Source organism: Pelodiscus sinensis, chromosome 10, assembly GCF_052426305.1.
Source record: "Pelodiscus sinensis isolate ZL-2025 chromosome 10, ASM5242630v1, whole genome shotgun sequence".
Classification (NCBI taxonomy): Eukaryota; Metazoa; Chordata; order Testudines; family Trionychidae; genus Pelodiscus; species Pelodiscus sinensis.
In genome coordinates, this window is record NC_143061.1 from 56,650,018 (window position 1) to 56,675,180 (window position 25,163).

The 25,163-nt window shown below is 70.9% G+C and overlaps 1 protein-coding gene across 8 annotated transcripts in view; it reads right to left on the minus strand.

Moving 5' to 3' along the window:
• Nucleotides 1–25,163, minus strand: part of SNED1 (sushi, nidogen and EGF like domains 1) — a 54,121-nt gene that overhangs the window by 16,456 nt on the left and 12,502 nt on the right. For 3 of the 8 annotated variants that reach the window (XM_089780967.1, XM_089780966.1, XM_089780968.1), the window contains exons 2-21: nt 22,634–22,921; nt 21,214–21,354; nt 19,741–19,903; nt 18,560–18,685; nt 18,159–18,272; nt 10,752–10,865; nt 10,229–10,342; nt 10,031–10,147; nt 8,382–8,507; nt 8,052–8,156; nt 7,144–7,257; nt 5,268–5,384; nt 4,989–5,105; nt 4,806–4,919; nt 4,473–4,586; nt 3,814–3,984; nt 3,215–3,328; nt 2,624–2,737; nt 280–393; nt 84–197 (exon numbers count right to left, since the gene is read on the minus strand). In XM_089780967.1, the coding sequence (XP_089637093.1) occupies nt 84–197; nt 280–393; nt 2,624–2,737; nt 3,215–3,328; nt 3,814–3,984; nt 4,473–4,586; nt 4,806–4,919; nt 4,989–5,105; nt 5,268–5,384; nt 7,144–7,257; nt 8,052–8,156; nt 8,382–8,507; nt 10,031–10,147; nt 10,229–10,342; nt 10,752–10,865; nt 18,159–18,272; nt 18,560–18,685; nt 19,741–19,903; nt 21,214–21,354; nt 22,634–22,921 (2,611 nt within the window). The remainder of the gene's footprint in view (nt 1–83; nt 198–279; nt 394–2,623; nt 2,738–3,214; nt 3,329–3,813; nt 3,985–4,472; nt 4,587–4,805; nt 4,920–4,988; nt 5,106–5,267; nt 5,385–7,143; nt 7,258–8,051; nt 8,157–8,381; nt 8,508–10,030; nt 10,148–10,228; nt 10,343–10,751; nt 10,866–18,158; nt 18,273–18,559; nt 18,686–19,740; nt 19,904–21,213; nt 21,355–22,633; nt 22,922–25,163) is intronic. The other 5 variants (XM_089780971.1, XM_089780969.1, XM_089780970.1 and 2 more) reach the window with 5 other exon arrangements.

The following is a 25,163-nucleotide window of genomic DNA, read 5'->3' on the forward strand; positions in this document are numbered from 1 at the left end:
CAGCACCCGGGGGGCCAAGCCCCTCTGGCACCGTGGGCCTGCCCCCCCTCCCCCGACAGTGCCCGCTGCCCCTGCCCCGGTACCTTTGTCGCAGCTCTTGCCTGTGTAGCCCACTTTGCAGGTGCAGCTGTGGGAGCCGTTGCTAGGCAGGCAGTAGCCCCGGCTCCCGCAGGGGCTGGAGAAACAGGGGTCGCTGGCTGGGGAGAGAGACCGGTGGTCATGGCCCGTGCTGCCCAAGGGGGCGGGGGCTGCGGGAGGCCCAGCCCGGCCAAGGCTCACCCGTCTCGCAGTGGGAGCCGAAGAAACCCTGCGGGCAGACGCACAGGTAGGAAGCCCCGGCGCTTTCGCAGGCCCCTCCGTTCCGGCAGGGCGCTGAGCCGCAGGCGTCCACTTCTGGAGGGCAGAGAGCGTCAGTCCCCGCGCCAGAGGGCAGCGCGTGGGGGGCTGCAGCCACACGCCGGCCACAGACTCGTCCCATGGGCCCCTCCCACGCTGCACGGCCACGCTCCGCAGCAGAGCCCCGGCTCGGGCAGCCAGCGGCCCAAGGCCGGCGCACGGACGCCGTGGGGAGCTGTCTCGTGCCGGTGGGACAGCAGCGCAGGCCGCTCTGGGGGGCAGTGATGCCCCATGGGGGTCGCTGCCACATGCAGGCAGGCGCGAGGGGGGAGGCGGCGGGTGCAGGTCGGAACCACCATCCAAGTAGCCTGTAGCCAGAGCCTCTGTCCTGACACCCGTCTGTGCAGCACCAGCTACAGCTGTTTGTTAGGTGGCTGTAGTTGTAGCTTTGTTTACAAGCTGTGGGCCAGAGCCTCAAGTCCCTGCTCGGGGCAGGAGCCAAAGTCCAGACTCTCCACTGACCCTCTCGGGGAGAACCCACTGACCAGTGACGGTAAGACCTTGGCACCGGGACACTGTGAGTGTTCGCCAGCACACCTACCCTCGGCACGGCACGGCACGGCACGGCACGGCACGGCATCGCACAGCATGGCAGAGCACGGCACCGCAGAGCACGGCACCGCAGAGCACGGCACCGCACCGCACGGCACCACACGGCACGGCAGAGCATGGCACGGCAGAGCACGGCATCGCACAGCATGGCAGAGCACGGCACCGCAGAGCACGGCACTGCACCGCACGGCACCGCACAGCACGGCACCACACGGCACGGCACCGCACAGCACGGCACGGCAGAGCACGGCACAGCACAGCACAGCATGGCACCACACAGCACAGCACGGCACGGCAGAGCATGGCATGGCACGGCAGAGCACGGCATCGCATAGCACCGCACGGCACGGCACAGCACAGCACAACAAGGCACGGCAGAGCACGGCACGGCACGGCGCCACAAGGCACAGCAGAGCACGGCAGAGCACGGCACCGCACCGCACGGCACCTCACGGCACCGCACAGCACGGCATTGCACGGCACGGCAGAGCACAGCACCACATGGCACGGCATCGTACGGCATGGCAGAGCACAGCACAGCACAGCACGGCACCACACAGTACGGCACGGCAGAGCATGGCAAGGCACGGCACAGCACAGCATCGCATAGCACCACACGGCACGGCACGGCACGGCACGGCACAGCACAGCACGGCACCACACAGCACAGCACGGCACGGCAGAGCATGGCATGGCACGGCACGGCATCGCATAGCACCACACGGCACGGCACGGCACACCACAGCACCACATGGCACAGCAGAGCACAGCATCACATAGCACCACACGGCACAACATGGTACCATGCAGCACAGCATGGCAGAGCAAAGCACAGCATTGCCCCACATGGCACTGCCCTGCACGGCACAGAACAGCAGAGTAAGGCACAGCACGGCGTGGCGCAGCACCACACAGCATGGCAGAGCGTAGCTTGGCACTGCACAGCTTGGCACTGGATGGCACCGCACAGTGTGGCACTGCACAGCTTGGCACTGGATGGCACCGCACAGTGCGGCACTGCACAGCTTGGCACTGGATGGCACCGCACAGTGCGGCACTGCACAGCTTGGCACTGGGTGGCACGGCACAGCTTGGCACTGGATGGCACCGCACAGTGCGGCACTGCACAGCTTGGCACTGGGTGGCACGGCACAGCTTGGCACGGCACGCTCGTGGGAAATCATTGTCATGCCAGCGGAGCCAGATGATCAGGCGGCGCGGGCCGGTCTCCAGGACCGTTGCGTGTGGCTACCCGACCTGCGCCAGGCTGAGGCGCCCGGTCACTGAGGCCCTTGGCCAGCCCCTCGCAGAGTCCCGGTGGAGCCGGCCCCGCCTCTGTCTGCCAAGCCGGAGCAGGTGCTCGCGCCCCCGGCCCTCGTGAGACGGTGGCTGGAAAAGGTCCCACTGGGAGGAAGGCTGGCCCAGTGGTGAGGGCACCAGGCTAGGCGGCTGCAGCGCCAGCTTTGAATCTAGGCCCCCGCCAGGCCACCGGACGCGGCTCCCCACCCGCAGGGCCAGGCGATGGAATTCCTGCCTTGCCGCAGGCCAGGCCGCCTCCTGGGGCAGCTGAAGAGCCCGGACGAACCCAGGGCCGGCCCCCCCCCCCGAGTGCTGCTCTGGGGCTCAGAGCAGGGCGCCCAGCTGGCGCGTGGAGGGCTCGGCCGGAGCTGGCTACCTGCTTCACAGTGGATGCCCAGGAAGCCAGCAGGGCAGCGGCACGCAAAGGCCCCCGGCTGGTCCCGGCAGGTCCCTCCGTTCTTGCAGGGCTCGGACTGGCATTCGTCAAGCTCTGTGCGGAAGCAAGGAGGAACAGCCATGGCTAGCGAGGAGCCGCCCTGGGCAGGGCTCCTCGAGGACGTGCCGCCCCGGCGCGGGCCTGGCGCAGGCAGGGAGGAAGCAGCAGCGCCCTAATCAGCTCCCCCCAAGTGCGGCGGAGGGTGCAAGGGGCGCATGGCGGGCTCTGGCCCTCTCCTATGGCCCTGCAGCTGCCCGCCGCCCGTTCCCTGCCCGTACCGCGACGGTGACCCCGCCAGGCCGCCCGACTGCGCCGGAGAGCCGGGGCTGGATCCCAGTGGGCCCTAGCTGGGACGTCCAGCCCCCCTGCCACGTGCCTCGGACTCTAGGTCGCCGCATGTGTGCTGGGGAGTGTGGCGCTGCCGGGCCACCCTCCCGATGGCTGCTGGGGAGGCCACCCCCGGCTAACGCCCCGGCCACGCCCTGCAGCGGGCAGGTGGGGCAGCCTGGCCACTCGGCTCCGTTCTCTTACCCAGCTCGCAGCGGGGGCCGGCGTAGCCTGCGTGGCACACGCACAGGAACTCGGCCACGCGGTCCTTGCACACGCCCCTGTTCAAACAGGGCTGGGACAGGCACTCGTCGATCTCTGCGGAGGGGGACGCCTTCGTGACAGAGCCAAGCCCGACGGGATCCCAGCCACGCCTCCCATGGCCACGGCTGTCCCCCCGCACGCTGCTCTGCTGGCCATGCCCAAGTGAGCCCCGCCCACGCCGACGGCCTAGCTACTCAACCCTAGTGGGGCACAGGCAGGGCCCCGACCCCGCCCCGTGCCGGCGGCAGCAGGGACGCGGGGCAACGGGCGCGTTAGTGGCGAGGAGCCGTGCAAGGGCTGTACGCTGGGGGCAAAGCGCCTGCGGGAGGGAGAGCCGGGCTGGGCGTGGCAGGGGCGCAGGGCGATGGGGCCTGGGCTGGGGAGAAAGGGGAGGGGCAGCCGCACACAGCTCTGTCCTGCTGCTCCATCGGCGCCGGGGCGGGAGGTCCCGGGAGGAGGGGAAAGGCATTTCCTGGGCATCCAGCCATTGTGGCGGGACCCTTGGGCTGCGTGGGCCCTCCCCCTTCTGCCCCACGTACCGTGGCACGCCGGTGGGTCGCTCCAGGCGCCCTGTGGGCCGCAGACGCGGGGGCTGTCCGGGCGCAGGCTGTAGCCTGGCTCACACTGGTATTCGGCCAGCGCGCCCAGGCGGGTGGCGTTGAACAGCGCGCGGGCGTGCTTCACCGGGCCGGGCGTGCCGCAGTCCACCGCTGGGGACACAGCAGGGAGGGCAGGCTGTGAACACGGCTCCCCAGGCCGCACCGTGGCTCTGAGCCTCGTGGGGCCGAGTGCTGCAAGCCAGGCTTTCTGCAGCCCCCGAGCAGGAGGCGGCATCGGCGCGGCCCGGACCCTGAGGCATGCCCAGCCCCAGAACCTGCCTGCCTGCGCCAGGGCTCCCAGTCACCCCGCGGGGACGAGCGCCGGGTTACCCGTGGCCTCGGCTCCGCCCTCTCCAGCGCCCCCGCGGGGCGCCCGAGGCAGGGAGGAGACTGCCCGGGGGCGGGGCATGGACCGGGCACACTCAGAACAGCCTCTCCAGGGCTGACGCGCCGCGTCCACGTGGCTCGGCCCAGCGGGAGGCCTTGAGGAGCCCTGTGGGTGGAGACGGCCCAGCGACCGCGCCTCCCCGCCATGCCGCCTCCAGCCCGGCCAGCGCTCTGCCGGGGGCAGCTGGGACGTAGCAGCGACGGCCCGTTACCTGTCTGGCAGCGCTCTCCCACGTATCCCGCCGGGCAGGCGCAGGTGTAGTTGCTGCCGTGGGCCTCGCAGGTGGCTCCGTTTTCGCACGGGCTCAGGAAGCAGGGAGAAGGGGCTGGAACAGAGCGTCCCGAGTGGCCGTGGGCGCGTGGCCCGGAGCCCTTCCTCCCGCGGCGCTCCCAGCGCTCCCCCCAACGCGGAGCAGCCCAGAGGCCTTGCCAGGCCGCCTGCCGGGCCCACGCAGGAGCTTGGTCTCTGGGTGTGCTGGCCGGGTTCCCGGGGCCCGCCCGCCGGCCCGCCCGCCCGGGGCCCTGGTTCTGCGCGGCGCTCGTACCTTCGCAGTGCCGGCCCGTGTAGCCCGGGGCGCAGTCACACTTGTACTTGCCGATGTAGTGGAAGCAGGTGCCCCCGTTGTGGCACGGCCCCGAGGTGCAGGGGTCTGGCTTCCCTGGGCACAAAGAGCCGTGTCAGGCAGCGGGCAGAGCCGGCGCCCCCCCCGCGCTCGGCCCGGGCGTACCTATCTCGCAGTGCCTGCCGGCGAAGCGGTAGGGGCAGGCACAGTGGTACTCGCCGTCAGCCTCCTTGCAGGTGCCCCCGTTCCGGCAGGGCCCCGAGCTGCACAGCCTGGGCCTGGCTGAGGACAGAGAACAGGCCGCGGGGGCCGTTAGCCAGCGGGGCCCGGCTCTGACCCCCGGGGAGGGGCGCTCGGCGGCCTCCCGGCAAACGGCCTCTGGGCCGTGGCGCCTGGGAGGTGCCCGTCCCCGGCCTGCCCAGCCCCCGCGGGCCCTGGCGGTACCTTTCTCGCAGTGCCGGCCGCTGAAGCCCCGGGGGCAGTCGCAGGTGTACGAGTCCTCGCGGGCGTCGCAGGAGCCTCCGTTCAGGCAGGGCTCCGAGTCGCAGGGAGACGTGGCAGCTGGGGGCCCAGACGGGAGGGTCAGTGCAAGCGACCTGCAGCGCAGGCCTGAGGGCTGGAGCGCCAGGGCCGGCTTCCCCGCGAGCGCCTGGCCCGGCTCCGGGCTGCAGCCTTGCTCTAGTCAAGGGCAGGGCAGGGCAGGACGGGCTTCCAGCGATTCTGCCGGGCTCCGGCCGGGCCTGGGGCCTCCCTCACCCAGCCCCGGGGCAGGGCCAGAGGGACCGGGCACGGTCACCCGCCACGCCGCCCGGGCACGAGGGGGAGGGGAGAGCTGCTCCCCAGGGACTGCGCCCGGCGGCCACGCCGCCCGTCCTGGCCCCCGCCCCGCCCTGCAGCTCCCGCCCCTCAGCCACACAGAGCGCCTGGCCCGCCCACACCCCCTCTCTGCTCCTCCCCCCGCAGCTCCCGCCCCTCAGCCACACGGAGCGCCTGGCCCGCCCACACCCCCTCTCTGCTCCTCCCCCCCCCTGCAGCTCCCGCCCCTCAGCCACACAGAGCGCCTGGCCCGCCCACACCCCCTCTCTGCTCCTCCCCCCCGCAGCTCCCGCCCCTCAGCCACACAGAGCGCCTGGCCCGCCCACACCCCCTCTCTGCTCCTCCCCCCCGCAGCTCCCGCCCCTCAGCCACACGGAGCGCCTGGCCCGCCCACACCCCCTCTCTGCTCCTCCCCCCGCAGCTCCCGCCCCTCAGCCACACAGAGCGCCTGGCCCGCCCACACCCCCTCTCTGCTCCTCCCCCCCGCAGCTCCCCCCTCCCAGCCCTCAGCCACACAGAGCGCCTGGCCCGCCCACACCCCCTCTCTGCTCCTCCCCCCCGCAGCTCCCGCCCCTCAGCCACACAGAGCGCCTGGCCCGCCCACACCCCCTCTCTGCTCCTCCCCCCGCAGCTCCCGCCCCTCAGCCACACAGAGCGCCTGGCCCGCCCACACCCCCTCTCTGCTCCTCCCCCCCGCAGCTCCCGCCCCTCAGCCACACTGAGCGCCTGGCCCGCCCACACCCCCTCTCTGCTCCTCCCCCCCGCAGCTCCCGCCCCTCAGCCACACGGAGCGCCTGGCCCGCCCACACCCCCTCTCTGCTCCTCCCCCCCGCAGCTCCCGCCCCTCAGCCACACAGAGCGCCTGGCCCGCCCACACCCCCTCTCTGCTCCTCCCCCCCGCAGCTCCCAGCCACACTGAGCGCCTGGCCCGCCCACACCCCCTCTCTGCTCCTCCCCCCCGCAGCTCCCGCCCCTCAGCCACACGGAGCGCCTGGCCCGCCCACACCCCCTCTCTGCTCCTCCCCCCCGCAGCTCCCATCCCTCAGCCACACGGAGCGCCTGGCCCGCCCACACCCCCTCTCTGCTCCTCCCCCCGCAGCTCCCGCCCCTCAGCCACACAGAGCGCCTGGCCCGCCCACACCCCCTCTCTGCTCCTCCCCCCCGCAGCTCCCGCCCCTCAGCCACACTGAGCGCCTGGCCCGCCCACACCCCCTCTCTGCTCCTCCCCCCCCCCCCGCAGCTCCCATCCCTCAGCCCCACTGAGCTCCTGGCCCGCCCACACCCCCTCTCTGCTCCTCCCCCCCCCCCCGCAGCTTCCATCCCCTCAGCCATATATGGAGTACCTGGCTCACCCACGCCCCACTGCACTCCTCCCTCTCTGCTCCTACCCTTCCCCCCTGCTCCTCCACCACCCTGCAGCTACCACCCCCTCAGCCACACTGGGTGTGCCTGGCCCGCCCACGCCCCCCACACCTGCTCCCTGCCCCGACCGAGCCAGACTCACAGTGGTTGGTGCCATAGTCCGTGTGACACACGCACAGGTAGCTCCCCCCGTACTCCATGCAGTAGCCCCCGTCCGGACACTGCGTGTTCATATTGCACGGTGTAGTGGTCACTTCTGTGAGAACAGCACCAGCCGGAGAGCAGCATGACCCCCGTGTGCCCGGCAGAGTCCGGCGTGTGACCCCCCCCCCCCCCCGTGTGCCCGGCAGAGACCGGCGTGTGACCCCCCCCTCCCGTGTGCCTGGCAGAGACCGGTGTGTGACTCCCTCGTGTGCCAACCGGAGAGCGGCGCGTGACCCCCCCCGTGTGCCAACCGGAGAGCGGCGCGTGACCCCCCCCCCGTGTGCCAGGCAGAGACCGGCGTGTGACCCCCCCCTCCCGTGTGCCAACTGGAGAGTGGCGCGTGACCCCCCCCGCCCCGTGTGCCAGGCAGAGACCGGCGCGTGACCCCCCCCGTGTGCCAACCGGAGAGCGGCGCGTGACCCCCCCCGTGTGCCAGGCAGAGACTGGCACGTGACCCCCCCCCCGTGTGCCCGGTACAGACCGGGGAGTGACCCCCCCGCCCTCCATGCCAGGCAGAGACCGGCGTGTGATTCCCCCCCCCGTGTGCCCGGCAGAGACTGGCACGTGACCCCCCCCGTGTGCCCGGCAGAGACTGGCACGTGACCCCCTCTTCCCTCCCCTGGGACCAGCAGGCCAGCTGCTCAGCCAACTCTGGTCCCTGGGGGGATTTTTACTGTCTTGCTGCCTAGGGGTGTGGGGTGGGGAGTGAGCCCTCCAGGGCCCTGTCCCTCCTGCCCAGAGCGTGCACTGGGAGGGGCGGGGTGGCGGCCGTGGGGGGACGGCCCCGGCGGGTGCCTGGCGCTCAGCGGGCAGGCGAGGGCAGCGGGCGCTTTGCGGGGGACTCACCGAAGTCACAGAGCAGCCCAAAGTACCCGGGCGGGCACTGGCACAGGGTGACGTTTCCCTGCAGACACTGGCCCCCGTTGCGACACTCGCAGTCCTCGGACAGCTCTGGGCAGAGACGGCAACGGGAGGCCCTTGGCACCGGCACGCCCACGCCCCGGCTCCACTGCCTGTTCCCAGGCTGCCCACCCAGGGGACCCCGCCAGGCCTCCCCAGCCGCCTCCTGCGTCTGCACGCGCCCCACGTAGCCTGTTGGGGGCGCAGAGCCCCGCGTACCCGGGCAGCCCCAACGCCGCCCCGCCTGGCCCTGGCCGCGAGCCCCCAGCTACTCACTGTCTGTGCAGTGGGGGCCCGCGTAGCCCTCGGGGCACTCGCACACGTAGCCCTGCTCCGTCTCCAGGCAGCGCCCCCCGTGCTGGCACGGGCTGGACACACACGCGCCCGGCGCCCGGGGCCCACCTGCACAGAGGCAGCGTCAGGGACAGACTGGCAGGCGGGCAGCCCGCCCCACCCCCACAGCGCTGCGCGGAGGTACCCAGCCCTGCCCGGCCGGAGCAACGTTCCTGCCCCAGTGGGCTCCTTCTCCCTGGCCAGGCCCGCCTGGCGCGGGGGGGGGGCACTGAGCTCCGGGCGGGCGGGGTCCCTGGCGCGGGGGGGGGGGGGCGCTGAGCTCCGGGCGGGCGGGGTCCCTGGCGCGGGGGGGGGGGCGCTGAGCTCCGGGCGGGCGGGGTCCCTGGCGCGGGGGGGGGGGGCGCTGAGCTCCGGGCGGGCGGGGTCCCTGGCGCGGGGGGGCGCTGAGCTCCGGGCGGGCGGGGTCCCTGGCGCGGGGGGGGCGCTGAGCTCCGGGCGGGCGGGGTCCCTGGCGCGGGGGGGGCGCTGAGCTCCGGGCGGGCGGGGTCCCTGGCGCGGGGGGGGGGGGGGCGCTGAGCTCCGGGCGGGCGGGGTCCCTGGCGCGGGGGGGGGGGGGGGCGCTGAGCTCCGGGCGGGCGGGGTCCCTGGCGCGGGGGGGGGGGGGGGGCGCTGAGCTCCGGGCGGGCGGGGTCTCTGGCGCGGGGGGGGGCGCTGAGCTCCGGGCGGCGGGGTCTCTGGCGCGGGGGGGGGGGGGGGCGCTGAGCTCCGGGCGGCGGGGTCCCTGGCGCGGGGGGGGGGGCGCTGAGCTCCGGGCGGGCGGGGTCCCTGGCGCGGGGGGGGGGGCGCTGAGCTCCGGGCGGGCGGGGTCCCTGGCGCGGGGGGGGGGCGCTGAGCTCCGGGCGGGCGGGGTCCCTGGCGCGGGGGGGGGGGCGCTGAGCTCCGGGCGGGCGGGGTCCCTGGCGCGGGGGGGGGCGCTGAGCTCCGGGGGGCGGGGTCCCTGGCGCGGGGGGGGGGGGCGCTGAGCTCCAGGGGGCGGGGTCCCTGGCGCGGGGGGGGGGGGGGCGCTGAGCTCCGGGGGGCGGGGTCCCTGGCGCGGGGGGGGGGGGCGCTGAGCTCCGGGCGGGCGGGGTCCCTGGCGCGGGGGGGGCGCTGAGCTCCGGGGGGCGGGGTCCCTGGCGCGGGGGGGGGGGGGCGCTGAGCTCCGGGGGGCGGGGTCTCTGGCGCGGGGGGGGGGGGGCGCTGAGCTCCGGGCGGGCGGGGTCCCTGGCGCGGGGGGGGGCGCTGAGCTCCGGGGGGCGGGGTCTCTGGCGCGGGGGGGGGGGGCGCTGAGCTCCGGGCGGGCGGGGTCTCTGGCGCGGGGGGGGGGGGGCGCTGAGCTCCGGGCGGGCGGGGTCTCTGGCGCGGGGGGGGCGCTGAGCTCTGGGCGGGCGGGGTCTCTGGCGCGCGGGGGGGGGGCGCTGAGCTCCGGGCGGGCGGGGTCCCTGGCGCGGGGGGGGCGCTGAGCTCCGGGGGGTGGGGTCCCTGCCGCGGGGGGGGGGGGCGCTGAGCTCCGGGGGGCGGGGTCCCTGGCGCAATAAGTCCCGGGGGGCGTCCAGCAGGCGCAGCTCAGGCCCCCCGGGCCCCGCGCTCACCGTACTGGCAGTTGCTGCCGTAGTAGCCGGGCGAGCACGTGCAGACGTAGCGCCCGGGGCGGATGTAGTTGCACGTCTGCCGGTGCCTGCAGGCGCGGTCCTCGCACGGCGAGGGGTCTGCAGGGAGAGGGGGAGCTGGGTCAGCCCACGGAGCCGGAGCGCTGGGCGCGGCGGGGGAGGCGGCTCTGCGCAGGGCACCTGTCTCGCAGCGCCGTCCCACGAAGGGCGCCGCGCACACGCAGGTGTAGTTGGCCAGCTGGTCGATGCACTGCCCCCCGTGCAGGCAGGGGCTGGAGTCGCACTCATCGATCTCTGCAAGGAAGGGGATCGGGGCTAGGCCGGGCTCCACGACTCCTCGCCCGCGGCTCTGCCCCCGCCTGGGCTCGCAGGAGCTGCGCCCTGTGCCCGACCACTGGGCACATGCAGGCGCCTTAGGGACTCCGGGGGCTGCCGCCCCTCAGGGCTGGATCTCGCCCTGCCCCCCCGTGCAGGGGAACGCGCCCGGGTGTCCCGACCTCTGCCCCCTCCTCGCCCACGGGCCTGGCGGGTGCGGGGCTGGCCGGTGAGGAGAGGCCCGGCCGATGGAGTGGAGGCCAGCTCCGTGCCCAGTAACGCCCCCGAGTGCTCGGGGAGGCAGGGAAAGCCAGCCCAGACGCGCAGGGCTCCCTCCGCTGGCACCGTGCCCGTAAGGGGGGACCCACGAGGGGTCGCCGGCTCGTACCTCTCTCGCAGGACTCCCCCGCGTAGCCCGCCGGGCACAGGCAGCCTGCCGTGCCGTTGGCCACATGGCACTGCCCGCCGTTCCGGCACTCCTTCGTCTCGCACGGCGCCACCGCTGCATGGGCACAGGCGGAGATCAGAGCCGTTGCCCCCCGCCCGGCCCCTCCAAGCCCAGCCCACGGCTGCCTCCTCCTCAGATTGGGGCTGAGTCCCCCGCCTGGCCGGCCTTCGAAGAGCAGGGTCCTTGCTCCCACTGCCCCGCCAGGCCGAGCGGGACAGCCCAGCGCCGGCACACGCAGGGCCGGTAGCAAGCCCCCAGCCTCCCCCGGCTAGCCCTGGCGCCCAGGAGAGCCGTGCCGGGAGCAGGCCTTAGAGCGGGGGCCAGGGGTGTGACCGGCACCGGGGCCAAGCACTCCGCCCTGGTGTGGCCATTCAGCGGGTTCACTTGCCTTCTCCCTTGGGGGCTTCCCGCCCCGCCCCCCTTTCTGACCCCTCCCGAGGACGATGGGCGCGCAATCACCACAGCGGCAGCCACGGCAGCGCCTGGGCCTGGCCAGAGCCAGCACGGCCCTACCTGGAAACTCGGCTCCGCGTCTGGGGAAGGGCTCCGGCTGCTCCGAGACTCGCCGGCCGGCCGGGCAGGGGCAGCATTTGCCGGCTCCGGCCGCCCATGGGGCCAACGCAAGGAGCCCCTGGAATTCAATGGAGTTCGCCCCTGCCATGGCCCCCGCCACCCCGCCTGCGGCCCCCCGCAGTGTCTGGCCTGCCGGGACCCTGCGGGCCCCGCTCTCCTGGTGTCAGCCCTGCCCCGGGCCCGGCGCCCCCCCGGAGCCAGCCCTGTGCGCCCAGCGAGGGGCCGCCCGCCGCATGTCGAAGGACTGGCCCCGTCACTCCAACGTGGCCCGGAAGCCGCTGGCCGTTGCAGCGCGTCCCTGCGGCTCCACCTCAGGCTTATTGCCAGCCTCTCCCCTCCGGCCCGTCACCCCCCCACGCTGGCACTGGGCGCCCCGCCCGGCTGGGAGGCAGCAAAGCGCCCTCCCGTCACCCTCTGCCCCCCGTGGGCTGCACCGCTCGGCTGCTCCGTGGCAGGAGCCTGCGAGGGACGGGGGCGCCGCTGGCCGGGGCAGCCGGGCCCACGTCAGTGCCAAGGCGGGAGGCACCTTGGATGGCAGGCGCAGCGCGAGGGAGCCTGGCGCAGACGTCTGCCGGCCGCTCAGCCCGAGGCGGCGCGGGGGGTAGAGAGGAGCCTGGCGCAGACGTCTGCCGGCCGCTCAGCCCGAGGCGGCGCGGGGGTAGAGAGGAGCCTGGCGCAGACGTCTGCCGGCCGCTCAGCCCGAGGCGGCGCGGGGGGTAGAGAGGAGCCTGGCGCAGACGTCTGCCGGCCGCTCAGCCCGAGGCGGCGCGGGGGTAGAGAGGAGCCTGGCGCAGACGTCTGCCGGCCGCTCAGCCCGAGGCGGCGCGGGGGTAGAGAGGAGCCTGGCGCAGACGTCTGCCGGCCGCTCAGCCCGAGGCGGCGCCGGGGGTAGAGAGGAGCCTGGCGCAGACGTCTGCCGGCCGCTCAGCCCGAGGCGGCGCCGGGGGTAGAGAGGAGCCTGGCGCAGACGTCTGCCGGCCGCTCAGCCCGAGGCGGCGCCGGGGGTAGAGAGGAGCCTGGCGCAGACGTCTGCCGGCCGCTCAGCCCGAGGCGGCGCGGGGGTAGAGAGGAGCCTGGCGCAGACGTCTGCCGGCCGCTCAGCCCGAGGCGGCGCGGGGGTAGAGAGGAGCCTGGCGCAGACGTCTGCCGGCCGCTCAGCCCGAGGCGGCGCGGGGGTAGAGAGGAGCCTGGCGCAGACGTCTGCCGGCCGCTCAGCCCGAGGCGGCGCGGGGGTAGAGAGGAGCCTGGCGCAGACGTCTGCCGGCCGCTCAGCCCGAGGCGGCGCGGGGGTAGAGAGGAGCCTGGCGCAGACGTCTGCCGGCCGCTCAGCCCGAGGCGGCGCGGGGGTAGAGAGGAGCCTGGCGCAGACGCCTGCCGGCCGCTCAGCCCGAGGCGGCGCCGGGGGTAGAGAGGAGCCTGGCGCAGACGTCTGCCGGCCGCTCAGCCCGAGGCGGCGCCGGGGGTAGAGAGGAGCCTGGCGCAGACGTCTGCCGGCCGCTCAGCCCGAGGCGGCGCCGGGGGTAGAGAGGAGCCTGGCGCAGACGTCTGCCGGCCGCTCAGCCCGAGGCGGCGCGGGGGTAGAGAGGAGCCTGGCGCAGACGTCTGCCGGCCGCTCAGCCCGAGGCGGCGCCGGGGGTAGAGAGGAGCCTGGCGCAGACGTCTGCCGGCCGCTCAGCCCGAGGCGGCGCCGGGGGTAGAGAGGAGCCTGGCGCAGACGTCTGCCGGCCGCTCAGCCCGAGGCGGCGCCGGGGGTAGAGAGGAGCCTGGCGCAGACGTCTGCCGGCCGCTCAGCCCGAGGCGGCGCGGGGGTAGAGAGGAGCCTGGCGCAGACGTCTGCCGGCCGCTCAGCCCGAGGCGGCGCCGGGGGTAGAGAGGAGCCTGGCGCAGACGTCTGCCGGCCGCTCAGCCCGAGGCGGCGCCGGGGGTAGAGAGGAGCCTGGCGCAGACGTCTGCCGGCCGCTCAGCCCGAGGCGGCGCCGGGGGTAGAGAGGAGCCTGGCGCAGACGTCTGCCGGCCGCTCAGCCCGAGGCGGCGCCGGGGGTAGAGAGGAGCCTGGCGCAGACGTCTGCCGGCCGCTCAGCCCGAGGCGGCGCGGGGGGTAGAGAGGAGCCTGGCGCAGACGTCTGCCGGCCGCTCAGCCCGAGGCGGCGCGGGGGGTAGAGAGGAGCCTGGCGCAGACGTCTGCCGGCCGCTCAGCCCGAGGCGGCGCGGGGGTAGAGAGGAGCCTGGCGCAGACGTCTGCCGGCCGCTCAGCCCGAGGCGGCGCCGGGGGTAGAGAGGAGCCTGGCGCAGACGTCTGCCGGCCGCTCAGCCCGAGGCGGCGCCGGGGGTAGAGAGGAGCCTGGCGCAGACGTCTGCCGGCCGCTCAGCCCGAGGCGGCGCCGGGGGTAGAGAGGAGCCTGGCGCAGACGTCTGCCGGCCGCTCAGCCCGAGGCGGCGCCGGGGGTAGAGAGGAGCCTGGCGCAGACGTCTGCCGGCCGCTCAGCCCGAGGCGGCGCCGGGGGTAGAGAGGAGCCTGGCGCAGACGTCTGCCGGCCGCTCAGCCCGAGGCGGCGCCGGGGGTAGAGAGGAGCCTGGCGCAGACGTCTGCCGGCCGCTCAGCCCGAGGCGGCGCGGGGGTAGAGAGGAGCCTGGCGCAGACGTCTGCCGGCCGCTCAGCCCGAGGCGGCGCGGGGGGTAGAGAGGAGCCTGGCGCAGACGTCTGCCGGCCGCTCAGCCCGAGGCGGCGCGGGGGGTAGAGAGGAGCCTGGCGCAGACGTCTGCCGGCCGCTCAGCCCGAGGCGGCGCGGGGGGTAGAGAGGAGCCTGGCGCAGACGTCTGCCGGCCGCTCAGCCCGAGGCGGCGCCGGGGGTAGAGAGGAGCCTGGCGCAGACGTCTGCCGGCCGCTCAGCCCGAGGCGGCGCGGGGGGTAGAGAGGAGCCTGGCGCAGACGTCTGCCGGCCGCTCAGCCCGAGGCGGCGCGGGGGTAGAGAGGAGCCTGGCGCAGACGTCTGCCGGCCGCTCAGCCCGAGGCGGCGCCGGGGTAGAGAGGAGCCTGGCGCAGACGTCTGCCGGCCGCTCAGCCCGAGGTGGCGCCGGGGGTAGAGAGGAGCCTGGCGCAGACGTCTGCCGGCCGCTCAGCCCGAGGCGGCGCGGGGGTAGAGAGGAGCCTGGCGCAGACGTCTGCCGGCCGCTCAGCCCGAGGTGGCGCCGGGGGTAGAGAGGAGCCTGGCGTAAGCTCCCGGCGGTGTGGGAGACGGGCCGTGCCTGGACCCGGCCCAGGGCAGCAGCACGCCAGGGTGCGCAGGCAGGCGGGGTTGCGAGCCGCCCCGAGAGCGAACACAAGCAGGGAAAGGGGACTTAGCCCAAAGAGCCCAACTGTCCAGAGCCAGGCCTGGCAGGGGCGGGGCCGTTACTGCCCCGACGCCGGGGGAAGCAATGGGCAGGGGGCATCTGGCTGGGAGGCCGTCAGCACCTGAGGCCAAAGGCAACACAGTGACTGGCTCGCTCCTATACCTGGGCCCTTGGCGAGATGCCAGGCCAGGACCCCTGCCCGTGGTTCCAGGGGTTTGATCCTTCTGCCAGGGGCTCCAGCTTTGGACAACGGCTCTCGGGTGGAGCAGGCACGGCCCAGGAACGGACGTGGCCCCTGGGGCCCGATTGCCTTTATCGAAAACGACAGCTGTCCTGGCGCTGGGACGTGCTGCGCCCTCGAGCTGCCCCCGCCGCCCGGCCAAAGGAGCAGAGCGCTGCCTTTGTCGAGCCCAGCGCCCGCAGGGGACGGCTGCCGTTCCCGCAGGCGTCCGACGAACGCTCCTCCTGCAGCGCCAGTCCCCTCAGCGGCTCCCTGCGGCTCAGCCCTGCTCCGAAATCCACACGGTGCCATGCCGGCGCTGTGTCTGTGAGCACAGCCCAGCAGGGGGGCCAGACACTGCCCTGACCCTGAGCGGTTTTGCCTGAGGGAGGGAAGGAGGTTGGAGCAAAGGAAGCCCGTGGGGGAGGAAGAGGTGTCTGGGGCTGGAAACATGATGGAGACGCCTAGGGAGGGGGCTTGGAGACCGGGGCTCAGGCACCCGCCTTACGGGGTCTGGGCATCCTGCCCCCTCCTACGGCCACCTCCCGTCTGTGCTGGGCTGCTCGGGAAACCTAATCGACCCCTCTGCTCTGCGGGCGGGTGGAGACTGTTCTGGCTGCTCCGGGGGTGCAGGACCGGGGGGCCCCGACTCGCCGTCACGCGGCTCCCCCGACGCTGCAGCAGCGAGCTGAGATTCCCGGTGGCGCCTGGCGCACGTCAGCGGCACAAGCCACAGCGAGCGCTCGCCTCCCGGCCAACGCGCAGCGTCACCCGGCCGGGCACTGGCTGCAGCCCTGTGGAGAGAGCTGGGGCTGCCACCGGCGCTGGGCGCAATCTGCTGAGAAAACTGGCAGCCTGGCGGCGGAGACAGCAACGCGGCTCCCTGCTGCCCTCTCGTCGCCCCTGCACTGGGACTCTACGTGCAGCTCCGGGGGGGCCGCCAGCGCTCACTCCCACCGCACTGCCCCGTGCGTGGCCTCCACCACGCTCCTGGCCCACAGCTGGGCACTGCCGACCCCGCAGGCTCGCAGCCTGCTGGACACCTGCTAGGGCACCCACGCCAGCACAGGCCAGGCCAGCGACATCCCCGTAAGGACTGGTCCGCTATGACAGTCGTTACTCACTCTCCTCACCGACCCCCCGTCGCCGAGGCCAGGCCGGCGACACCCGCGTAAGGACTGGTCCGCAATGACAGTCGTTACTCACTCTCCTCACCGACCCCCCGTCGCCCAGGCCAGGCCGGCGACATCCCCGTAAGGACTGGTCCGCAATGACAGTCGTTACTCACTCTCCTCACTGACCCCCCCGTCGCCCAGGCCAGGCCGGCGACATCCCCGTAAGGACTGGTCCGCTATGACAGTCGTTACTCACTCTCCTCACCGACCCCCCGTCGCCCAGGCCAGGCCGGCGACACCCGCGTAAGGACTGGTCCGCAATGACAGTCGTTACTCACTCTCCTCACTGACCCCCCATCGCCCAGGCCAGGCCGGCGACATCCCCGTAAGGACTGGTCCGCAATGACAGTCGTTACTCACTCTCCTCACCGACCCCCCGTCGCCCAGGCCAGGCCGGCGACACCCGCGTAAGGACTGGTCCGCAATGACAGTCGTTACTCACTCTCCTCACTGACCCCCCATCGCCCAGGCCAGGCCGGCGACACCCGCGTAAGGACTGGTCCGCTATGACGGTCGTTACTCACTCTCCTCACTGACCCCCCGTCACCCAGGCCAGGCCAGCGACACCTGCGTAAGGACTGGTCCGCAATGACAGTCGTTACTAACTCTCCTCACCGACCCCCCGTCACCCAGGCCAGGCCGGCGACACCCGCGTAAGGACTGGTCCGCTATGACAGTCGTTACTCACTCTCCTCACCAACCCCCCGTCGCCCAGGCCAGGCCGGCGACATCCCTGTAAGGACTGGTCCGCTATGACAGTCGTTACTCACTCTCCTCACTGACCCCCCATCGCCCAGGCCAGGCCGGCGACACCCGCGTAAGGACTGGTCCGCTATGACGGTCGTTACTCACTCTCCTCACTGACCCCCCGTCACCCAGGCCAGGCCGGCGACACCTGCGTAAGGACTGGTCCGCTATGACAGTCGTTACTCACTCTCCTCACCGACCCCCCGTCGCCCAGGCCAGGCCGGCGACACCCGCGTAAGGACTGGTCCGCAATGACAGTCGTTACTCACTCTCCTCACTGACCCCCCGTCGCCCAGGCCAGGCCGGCGACATCCCTGTAAGGACTGGTCCGCTATGACAGTCGTTACTCACTCTCCTCACTGACCCCCCGTCGCCCAGGCCAGGCCGGCGACACCCGCGTAAGGACTGGTCCGCTATGACAGTCGTTACTCACTCTCCTCACTGACCCCCCGTCGCCCAGGCCAGGCCGGCGACACCCGCGTAAGGACTGGTCCGCTATGACAGTCGTTACTCACTCTCCTCACCGACCCCCCGTCACCCAGGCCAGGCCGGCGACACCCGCGTAAGGACTGGTCCGCAATGACAGTCGTTACTCACTCTCCTCACTGACCCCCCGTCACCCAGGCCAGGCCGGCGACACCCGCGTAAGGACTGGTCCGCTATGACAGTCGTTACTCACTCTCCTCACTGACCCCCCGTCGCCCAGGCCAGGCCGGCGACACCCGCGTAAGGACTGGTCCGCAGTGACAGTCGTTACTCACTCTCCTCACTGACCCCCCGTCACCCAGGCCAGGCCGGCGACACCCGCGTAAGGACTGGTCCGCAATGACAGTCGTTACTCACTCTCCTCACTGACCCCCCGTCGCCCAGGCCAGGCCGGTGACACCCGCGTAAGGACTGGTCCGCAATGACAGTCGTTACTCACTCTCCTCACTGACCCCCCGTCGCCCAGGCCAGGCCGGTGACACCCGCGTAAGGACTGGTCCGCAATGACAGTCGTTACTCACTCTCCTCACTGACCCCCCGTCACCCAGGCCAGGCCGGCGACACCCCCGTAAGGACTGGTCCGCAATGACAGTCGTTACTCATGCAGGAGGCCCCATCCTCCCTGCAGCGGGAAGCCGAGCTCTGGCACAGGCAGTGCAGCCCTGGGCTCTCCCTCCCCCCCACTCTGTGCCGGAGACGGGGGCATCGCCAGCGGCCCGAGGGCGGCTTTCCCCTGCCCCAGCTGTGCGGGCGATCCGGAGCTTGCGCGTGGACCGAGCCGGGGCCCCCTCCCAGCCAGCTGGCCCCACTCACCGCTCTCACACAGGGCCCCTTTGAAGCCGGGGCCGCACTGGCAGCGGAAGCCGTTGAGGCCGTCGATGCAGGTGGCGCTGTTCTGGCACGGCTGGGAGAGACACTCGTCCACGTCTGAAAGAGAGCGGGGCCGAGGGGTGGGGCCAGACGCCCCTGCCCCGTGGTGAGGGGAGCGGCAGGGGCCATGAGCCCTGGACGGGGGCGCGTGGGAGAGGTTCAAATGCTGCCCAGCAGAGAGCCCGCCGCTTGCTGCCTCTTTCTACGGGTGGTGCACATTGGCACACACCTTAGTGCTCATTTCATCCGGACACGGCGAGGTGGGACGCGGGGGGGGGGCCAGCGGGGGGACGGTGCTAACCGGAGGGAGCCGTTGGCATGCCGCGGGCACAGGCAGCGCTTACCAAGCTGGCACCTCTTGCCGGTGTAGCCGGCCAGGCAGGAGCAGGAGTAGGAGGGGTTTCCCGTCACGCAGTCCTCGATGCACTTGCCCCCGTTGGCGCAGGGCCGCAGTGTCAGGCACACGGAGGCTGCGGAGTGGGGAGCAGAGCGCGTCAGGGTCCAGCCCACACCCACACCCACCGGCCTCCAGCAACAACAGCCTCCCCCTGCCCCCAGGGCCTGCCCTGCCAGAGGGAGCTGCGTGGCCTGCCTCAGAGTGTGCATGTGTCTCTGTGTGTGTCTACGACTGTCTGTGTGTGTGTGTGTGCGCGTGTGAGAGAGTCTGTGTGCGTGTGTGTGTGTGAGAGTGTGACTGTGTGTGTGTGTGAGAGAGTGTGACTGTGTGCGTGTGTGTGAGAGTGTGACTGTGTGTTTGTGTGAGAGTCTGTGTGTGTGTCTGTGTGTGTGTGCGTGAGAGTGTGACTGTGTGTGTGTGTGCGAGTGTGACTGTATGCGTGTGTGTGAGAGAGTGTGACTGTGTGTGTGTGAGAGAGTCTGTGTGTGTGTGTCTGTGTGTGTGTGCGTGAGAGTGTGACTGTGTGTGTGCGCGTGTGTGAGTGTGACTGTGTGTGTGTGAGAGAGTGTGACTGTGTGTGACTGTGTGTGTGTGAGAGTGTGACTGTGTGCGTGAGAGTGTGACTGTGTGTGTGTGCGCGTGCGTGTGTGCGCGTGCCTGTCTCTCGCACTGTTCCTTCCCCCCTCGCCGCCTACTGCATTTCCCAGCTGCCCCGCCGGAGCCCCGACTCCCGGCAGTGCCCCCTTTTGCTTTCCTAGGTCCAAGCGACTGAGTGCAAAGACCCCCAGCGTGGCGATGCACATCCCTCCCCTCCCCGGCCCCTCCCAGTGCCAAGCGGCTGGGGAGCCACAGGCAGCTCTAGCCGCAGGGGCTGAGCGTGGCCGAGGCGGGAGCCCTCTTCTCCTCACAGCCCCGGCTGGCTGTCCTGGGGCGCCCCCCTTCCCACGCACACCCCGCCACCCCTCTCGGCCACGGCCAGGGCCTGGGGCACGAGCTCTGGCCAGTGGCCGCTGCGCTTCCCTGGGCCACCGCAGCCATGTCCCCCGGGCCTCTCTCCTGCAGCCCCTGCCCGGCCCCCCGGAAAGAGAGAGACCCCAGAGAGGGCAGGAGGAGGGGCTGGCCTCTTACTTGTGTTGCTGCAGCCCCCCACTTGCACCTGGGCATCATCGATTCTGAACACCCAGCGCCCGGGGATACCCACGTTTGTCGTCAGCTCCACGTCCACGATGTCGGCGGTGCGGGACCCGGGGATGTTGAAGTAGCGCTCTCCGTCACCGGCATTGAAGCCTGCCTGGGGACCAGGGCGGGAGCGAAGGGGCCCGTGGGGAAGGGACAGAGGCAGCGAGGCCTCGCTTCCGCCACGCGCCAGCCCCCGAGGAGAAGAAAGCCACCCGGAAGAAACTGGCGCCGTCTGCTGCTCTCTCACAAGCTTTCATCCCCCCACTGGGCCAACGGCTCGGCGGTAGCGCGCTCTAGTGGCTAAGGCACCGGGCCTGCCAGGAGGAGCGCGTCTACGCAGCAGCACTCCTTCGGAAAGGCAGTGGGAACAGTCGCCTGGAGGGCTCCGGACCCTCCCTGCCGAGGAGGAAGGGGGCTCCATTTCCAAGTGCGGGCTGCCGCCGCGCTCCCACTTCCGAAATGAGCTGCACGCCTGACCCAGCTCAACGTGCGTCGCTTCTTTCCCAGCAGTCTGGCTCTGCCTTGGCCTAGCCACCCGAGAGCCATCCCAGCCGCACCGCCGGCGGCCAGGCCGGGCCCCGCTCGCTGCATCCAAACGCCCGTCTCCCCGAGCTGGAACGGCCCCTCCAGGAGTGCCCAGCGCCCCTGGCAACAGAGCCCGGAGTCCGCCGGGCCGGCGAGGAGCCCCAGCCCGAGGGGCGGAGGACTCGGTCCCGGCTGGCCGAGCCGGGAGCAGGGCCAGTCCGCGTCTGAGAGCGGCTCCCAAGGAAGGGGAATCCACGCCCTGCACGGCGCAGCCTCGCCGCCTTCCCTGCTGACGACTCGCCCCTTGGAAAGCGCATGACGGCCCCTGGCATCGCGTGTGCGGGAGGCGCCCGGCCAAGCCTGGCCTGGCCTCACAGAAAGAGCCGCTGCACTGCCACGTGGAGCCCTGCTGGGAACTCGCTGAGCTGCCCCGGGGAGGCTCCCCCACCCCCTGGCTGGTGTCCCCGGCGTGGGGTCCGGCCCCCACGGCCACCAAGCCCCTCGTGAACTCTGGGACGCAGAGCCGCTCCGCCCCCGCCACCCTTCTGGAGGCGCTCCCAGGCCAAGGACAGAGCCACGGGGGGAGGTCACACGGCCGAGTGGGCCAACCCGCCCCCCCAGGGAGAGCTATGCTTGCAGCAGCTGCTCGGCCGCTCTTCCAGACTGCGCTGAGGAAAGAAAGGGCCTGGGAGGCGCTGGCCAACGCAGAGCCGTGGCTTGGGATGACAACGCCCCTGCATGGTTGCAGCCTCAAGGAGAGAGAACAGGCTAGTTACGAACTTCAGGGGAAAGCACCAACGGCTCTTCAGCGGCTCGTGACCCGGCAGGAATCACTAGCAAACGCAGCAGCACCGGAGGCTCCGAAGATGTCCCGCGCCAGCAATGGGCAGAGCTTACCTGTGCTGCAATGCCTCCCAGGCCAGCAGAATCCCCCCCGCTACTGGCGTGCATGCCCGTGGTCCAGGCGATGGCCTCGTAGTTGAAGATGGTAAAGGAGAGTTTGCCATCAGTGATGAGGACGATTTGGAAGGTGTTTACCTACAAGAGCAGGAGAAACGTCCAGGGTCAGGGAGGCTGAGCTAGGGCAGAGGAGAAAGAGCTGGGACCGGGGAAGAGAAACCAGCTAGCGCAGGGCTCCACGCCCTGTCGGCAACGGGCCAGTCAGCTCCTCAGCCAGCTCGTCAAACCCTTGCCAGCAAGTCACCTGGATCAGCAGATTTCAAATGTCCAACGTTAGTAGAAAGCCCTCCAGAGGCACTGGCGGGACGGGAGGAGGCTGCACATGCGGAGACTAGCCCCAAATACAAACCAGAAATATGGATGGGTCCGCTCTACCCTTTCTGCATTACCACAGCTCCTCCTAGCACCTCCAGCCGGCCGTGCAGCGAGCCCTTCGTCAGGATTCCTGCTGCTCCTACTGTATTGTCAAAATGCCTTTGTACTGCCCTTCGTTCTGCTGCCCGGGTCTGTCTCCCTTGGCTCCCTTCTCAAGTGTCTACAATTCCTAACTTTCTTACGACTGTATTAACTTCCCCCTTCCATCGTGTGTGTACGTGTCAGGTGGAATTTTAGCCAGCAGCCTTCTGCCTCAGTTGTAGCTTTTCAGGCATGTAGTAAGGTGTTCTTAAATTATTCAGAATATCACTCACATTGTTCCAAAGGAATTTCGGATATAACCCCTCAGTCCCTTAGGGTATGTCTACACTACCCCGCTAGTTCGAACTAGCGGGGTAATGTATGCATACCGCACTTGCTAATGAAGCCCGGGATTTGAATTTCCCGGGCTTCATTAGCATAAGCGGGGAGCCGCCATTTTTAAATCCCCGCTGCTTCGAACCCCGTGTAGCGCGGCTACACGGGGCTCGAACTAGGTAGTTCGGACTAGGGTCCTATTCCGAACTACCGGTACTCCTCGTGAAACGAGGTGTACCGGTAGTTCGGAATAGGCACCCTAGTCCGAACTACCTAGTTCGAGCCCCGTGTAGCCGCGCTACACGGGGTTCGAAGCAGCGGGGATTTAAAAATGGCGGCTCCCCGCTTATGCTAATGAAGCCCGGGAAATTCAAATCCCGGGCTTCATTAGCAAGTGCGGTATGCATACATTACCCCGCTAGTTCGAACTAGCGGGGTAGTGTAGACATACCCTCAGTTCTGAAGTGCAGCTGTATGGGGTGTGCTGTGGGGGGTCTAGTCTCTGAGGGCCCCTGCTAGGGCAAATGTAATTACTTTGGGCAACTCACAGAGCGTTAGCCTGGACTCCGTATGTGTCGTCCCTTTCCCTCCATCCCCCGCCCTGCTTTGAATGCCAGCCACTCACTGGAGAAAAGGAACTTCCTCCAAAGAAAGTCACCCGGTGCCAGGTGGCCACAAACGCCCAGCGGGCAGCGAATTCGGGGAATTCAGGGAAATACTGTCCAATGTCCTTGGTGGCTCTCTCCAAGATGGCCTGGTCCTTACTCTCCCGGTAATACACTTGCCCTGCCCGGCGGTTATCCACGTCGGCCCAGAAAGCTGCTACCACACGCCGGTCTTTGGAGATTGGGAAAGCGACTGGTGTAAACTGGGAAACCTCCTTCAGGAAAGAGATGATTCCATTGTTGTTCACCTGTTCGGGGAAGAAGATGAACTCAACGTGGCAGAAAGAGACAAGCCAGCGTGAGCGAGGAATGACTGCCCAGCGGGTCAGGCATTAGCCTGAGTGCTGGGGTCAGTTCTCTGCTTTGCTACAGACTTCCTGCGTGATCTTGGGCAAGTCACTTAGCCTGGTGGTGCCTCAGCTCCCCATCTATACCACAGGGGGATAGCCCTGGCCTGCCTGCCGGGGGACCATGGCGTGCTCAGTGCTACAGGGAGGAGGGCCACGTATGCACCGTAGCTAGACAGGGCAGAGCCAAAGGCGTCCTGCCCGGGCGTTGAGTGGCACAGCGAACATGGTGGAGTCGGACCTTAGAGGCCATTCCCATAAACATTTGGCTTTTCCCCTCCCTGCTCTTTGAAGCCCAGAGGCGCCCCTCACTCAGGTGCCGCAGAGGCCCTGGCAGGGAAGGGCCGGCCCGCCCGCTGGCTGTGAGCGAGGGGCGAGTGGCAGAGCCCTCCGGGAAACAGGGCAGAACAAGTCGGGCTCTGTTCTCCGCCGGAGATGGGCCAGAGGAAGGAGCAACAGCTGAGCAAACGCCGCAGCCACAGCGCTTTACACAAACAGCGCCCAGCACACGTGGGGCGCCCGCCGGGAGGGGAGGTGGGGGTGCCAGCGGGACTGGCTTCACTTCCTCGCTTTACACAAGCTGCATTCGGGCGGGGGGGGGGGGCTTTCTGTCCCTGCTCAGAGCTGGCTGCTGGGCTTGGGAGCCGCTGCTGCAGGAAGTGCTGGCCTGATGCGCGTGCCCGCTGCACTCCAGCCCGCCCCCCCGCTGCCCCCGCCGTCCTGCCCCCGCCGCGGAAGAGCCAGCACCGGGCCCAGTGTGAGCTGCGACAGGGCACGGCTTTTCCTGCCCCGGCCAGACTCGTACCACCGCTGCCGCGGGGCCTGATCCTGACGCTGCTCCTCGGCGGCACGGACGCCTCAGCGCCTGGCCCCTGCGGCAAGGCCGGCTGGCCACCGAGGGGTTAACGAGCCTGCCCTAAGCCTCAGCCAAGGGCCCCCAAGGCCTTACTCCTGCAGCGGAGGCGCCTGCGCTAAGCGTGACAGGGCCCCGGTTCGAAGCTGCCCGCAGCGGACCAGGGTCTGTCGGCCTCACACCACCCGCTCGCCTGGAGGCTCCGCCCCTCAGCTCCGACTGGCTGGGAAGAGCAGCCAATGGGAACGGTGGGGGCGGTGCCTGCAGGTGAGAAAACAGGGCTGCAGGGAGTCACCTGTTCTCTACCGCAACAAAAGGGGAGTTGCAGCCGGGTCAGGTAAGAACCACAACCCCCGACCCTGACCCCCCCCTCGTGCACCCCAACCCCCAACCCTGAACCCCCTACACCCCAACCCCCAACCTGACCCCCCCTCGTGCACCCCAACCCCAACCCTGAACCCTCTACACCCCAACCCCCAACCTGACCCCCCCTCGTGCACCCCAACCCCCAACCCTGAACCCCCTACACCCCAACCCCCAACCTGACCCCCCCTCGTGCACCCCAACCCCCAACCCTGAACCCCCCTACACCCCAACCCCCAACCCTGAACCCCCATCGTGCACCCCAACCCCCAACCCTGAACCCCCTACACCCCAACCCCCGAACCTGACCCCCCTCGTGCAGCCCAACCCCCAACCCTGAACCCCCCTACACCCCAACCCCTGCCCTGAACCCTCCTACACCCCAACCCCAGCCATGAACCCCCTACACCCCAAGCCCAGCCATGAACCCCCCTACACTCCAACCCGACCTCAGCCCTGAACCCTCCTACATCCCAACCCCCGTCCCCAGCCATGAACCCCCCTACACCCCAACCCCAGCCCTGAACCCCCTCATACACCCCAACTTCCTCCCAGAGCCCAGCCCTGAACCCCCCTTGTGCACCCCAACTTCCTCCCAGAGCCCAGCCCTGAACCCCCCTTGTGCTCCCCAACTTCCTCCCAGAGCCCAGCCCTAAACCCCCTCATACACCCCAACGTCTTACCAGAGACCGCCGGGGACCCCGTTCCACCCACCCCACTTCCCCCACCTGCTGGGGACCCCGTTCCGCTCGCCCCGCTCCCCTGCCCCCTGCCAGAGACCCCATTCTGCCCGCCCCGCTCCCCTCCCCCCCCACCAGAGACCCCGTTCTGCCCACCCCACTTCCCCCCCCTGCTGGGGACCCCATTCTGCCCGCCCCGCTCCCCTCCCCCCCCACCAGAGACCCCGTTCTGCCCACCCCACTTCCC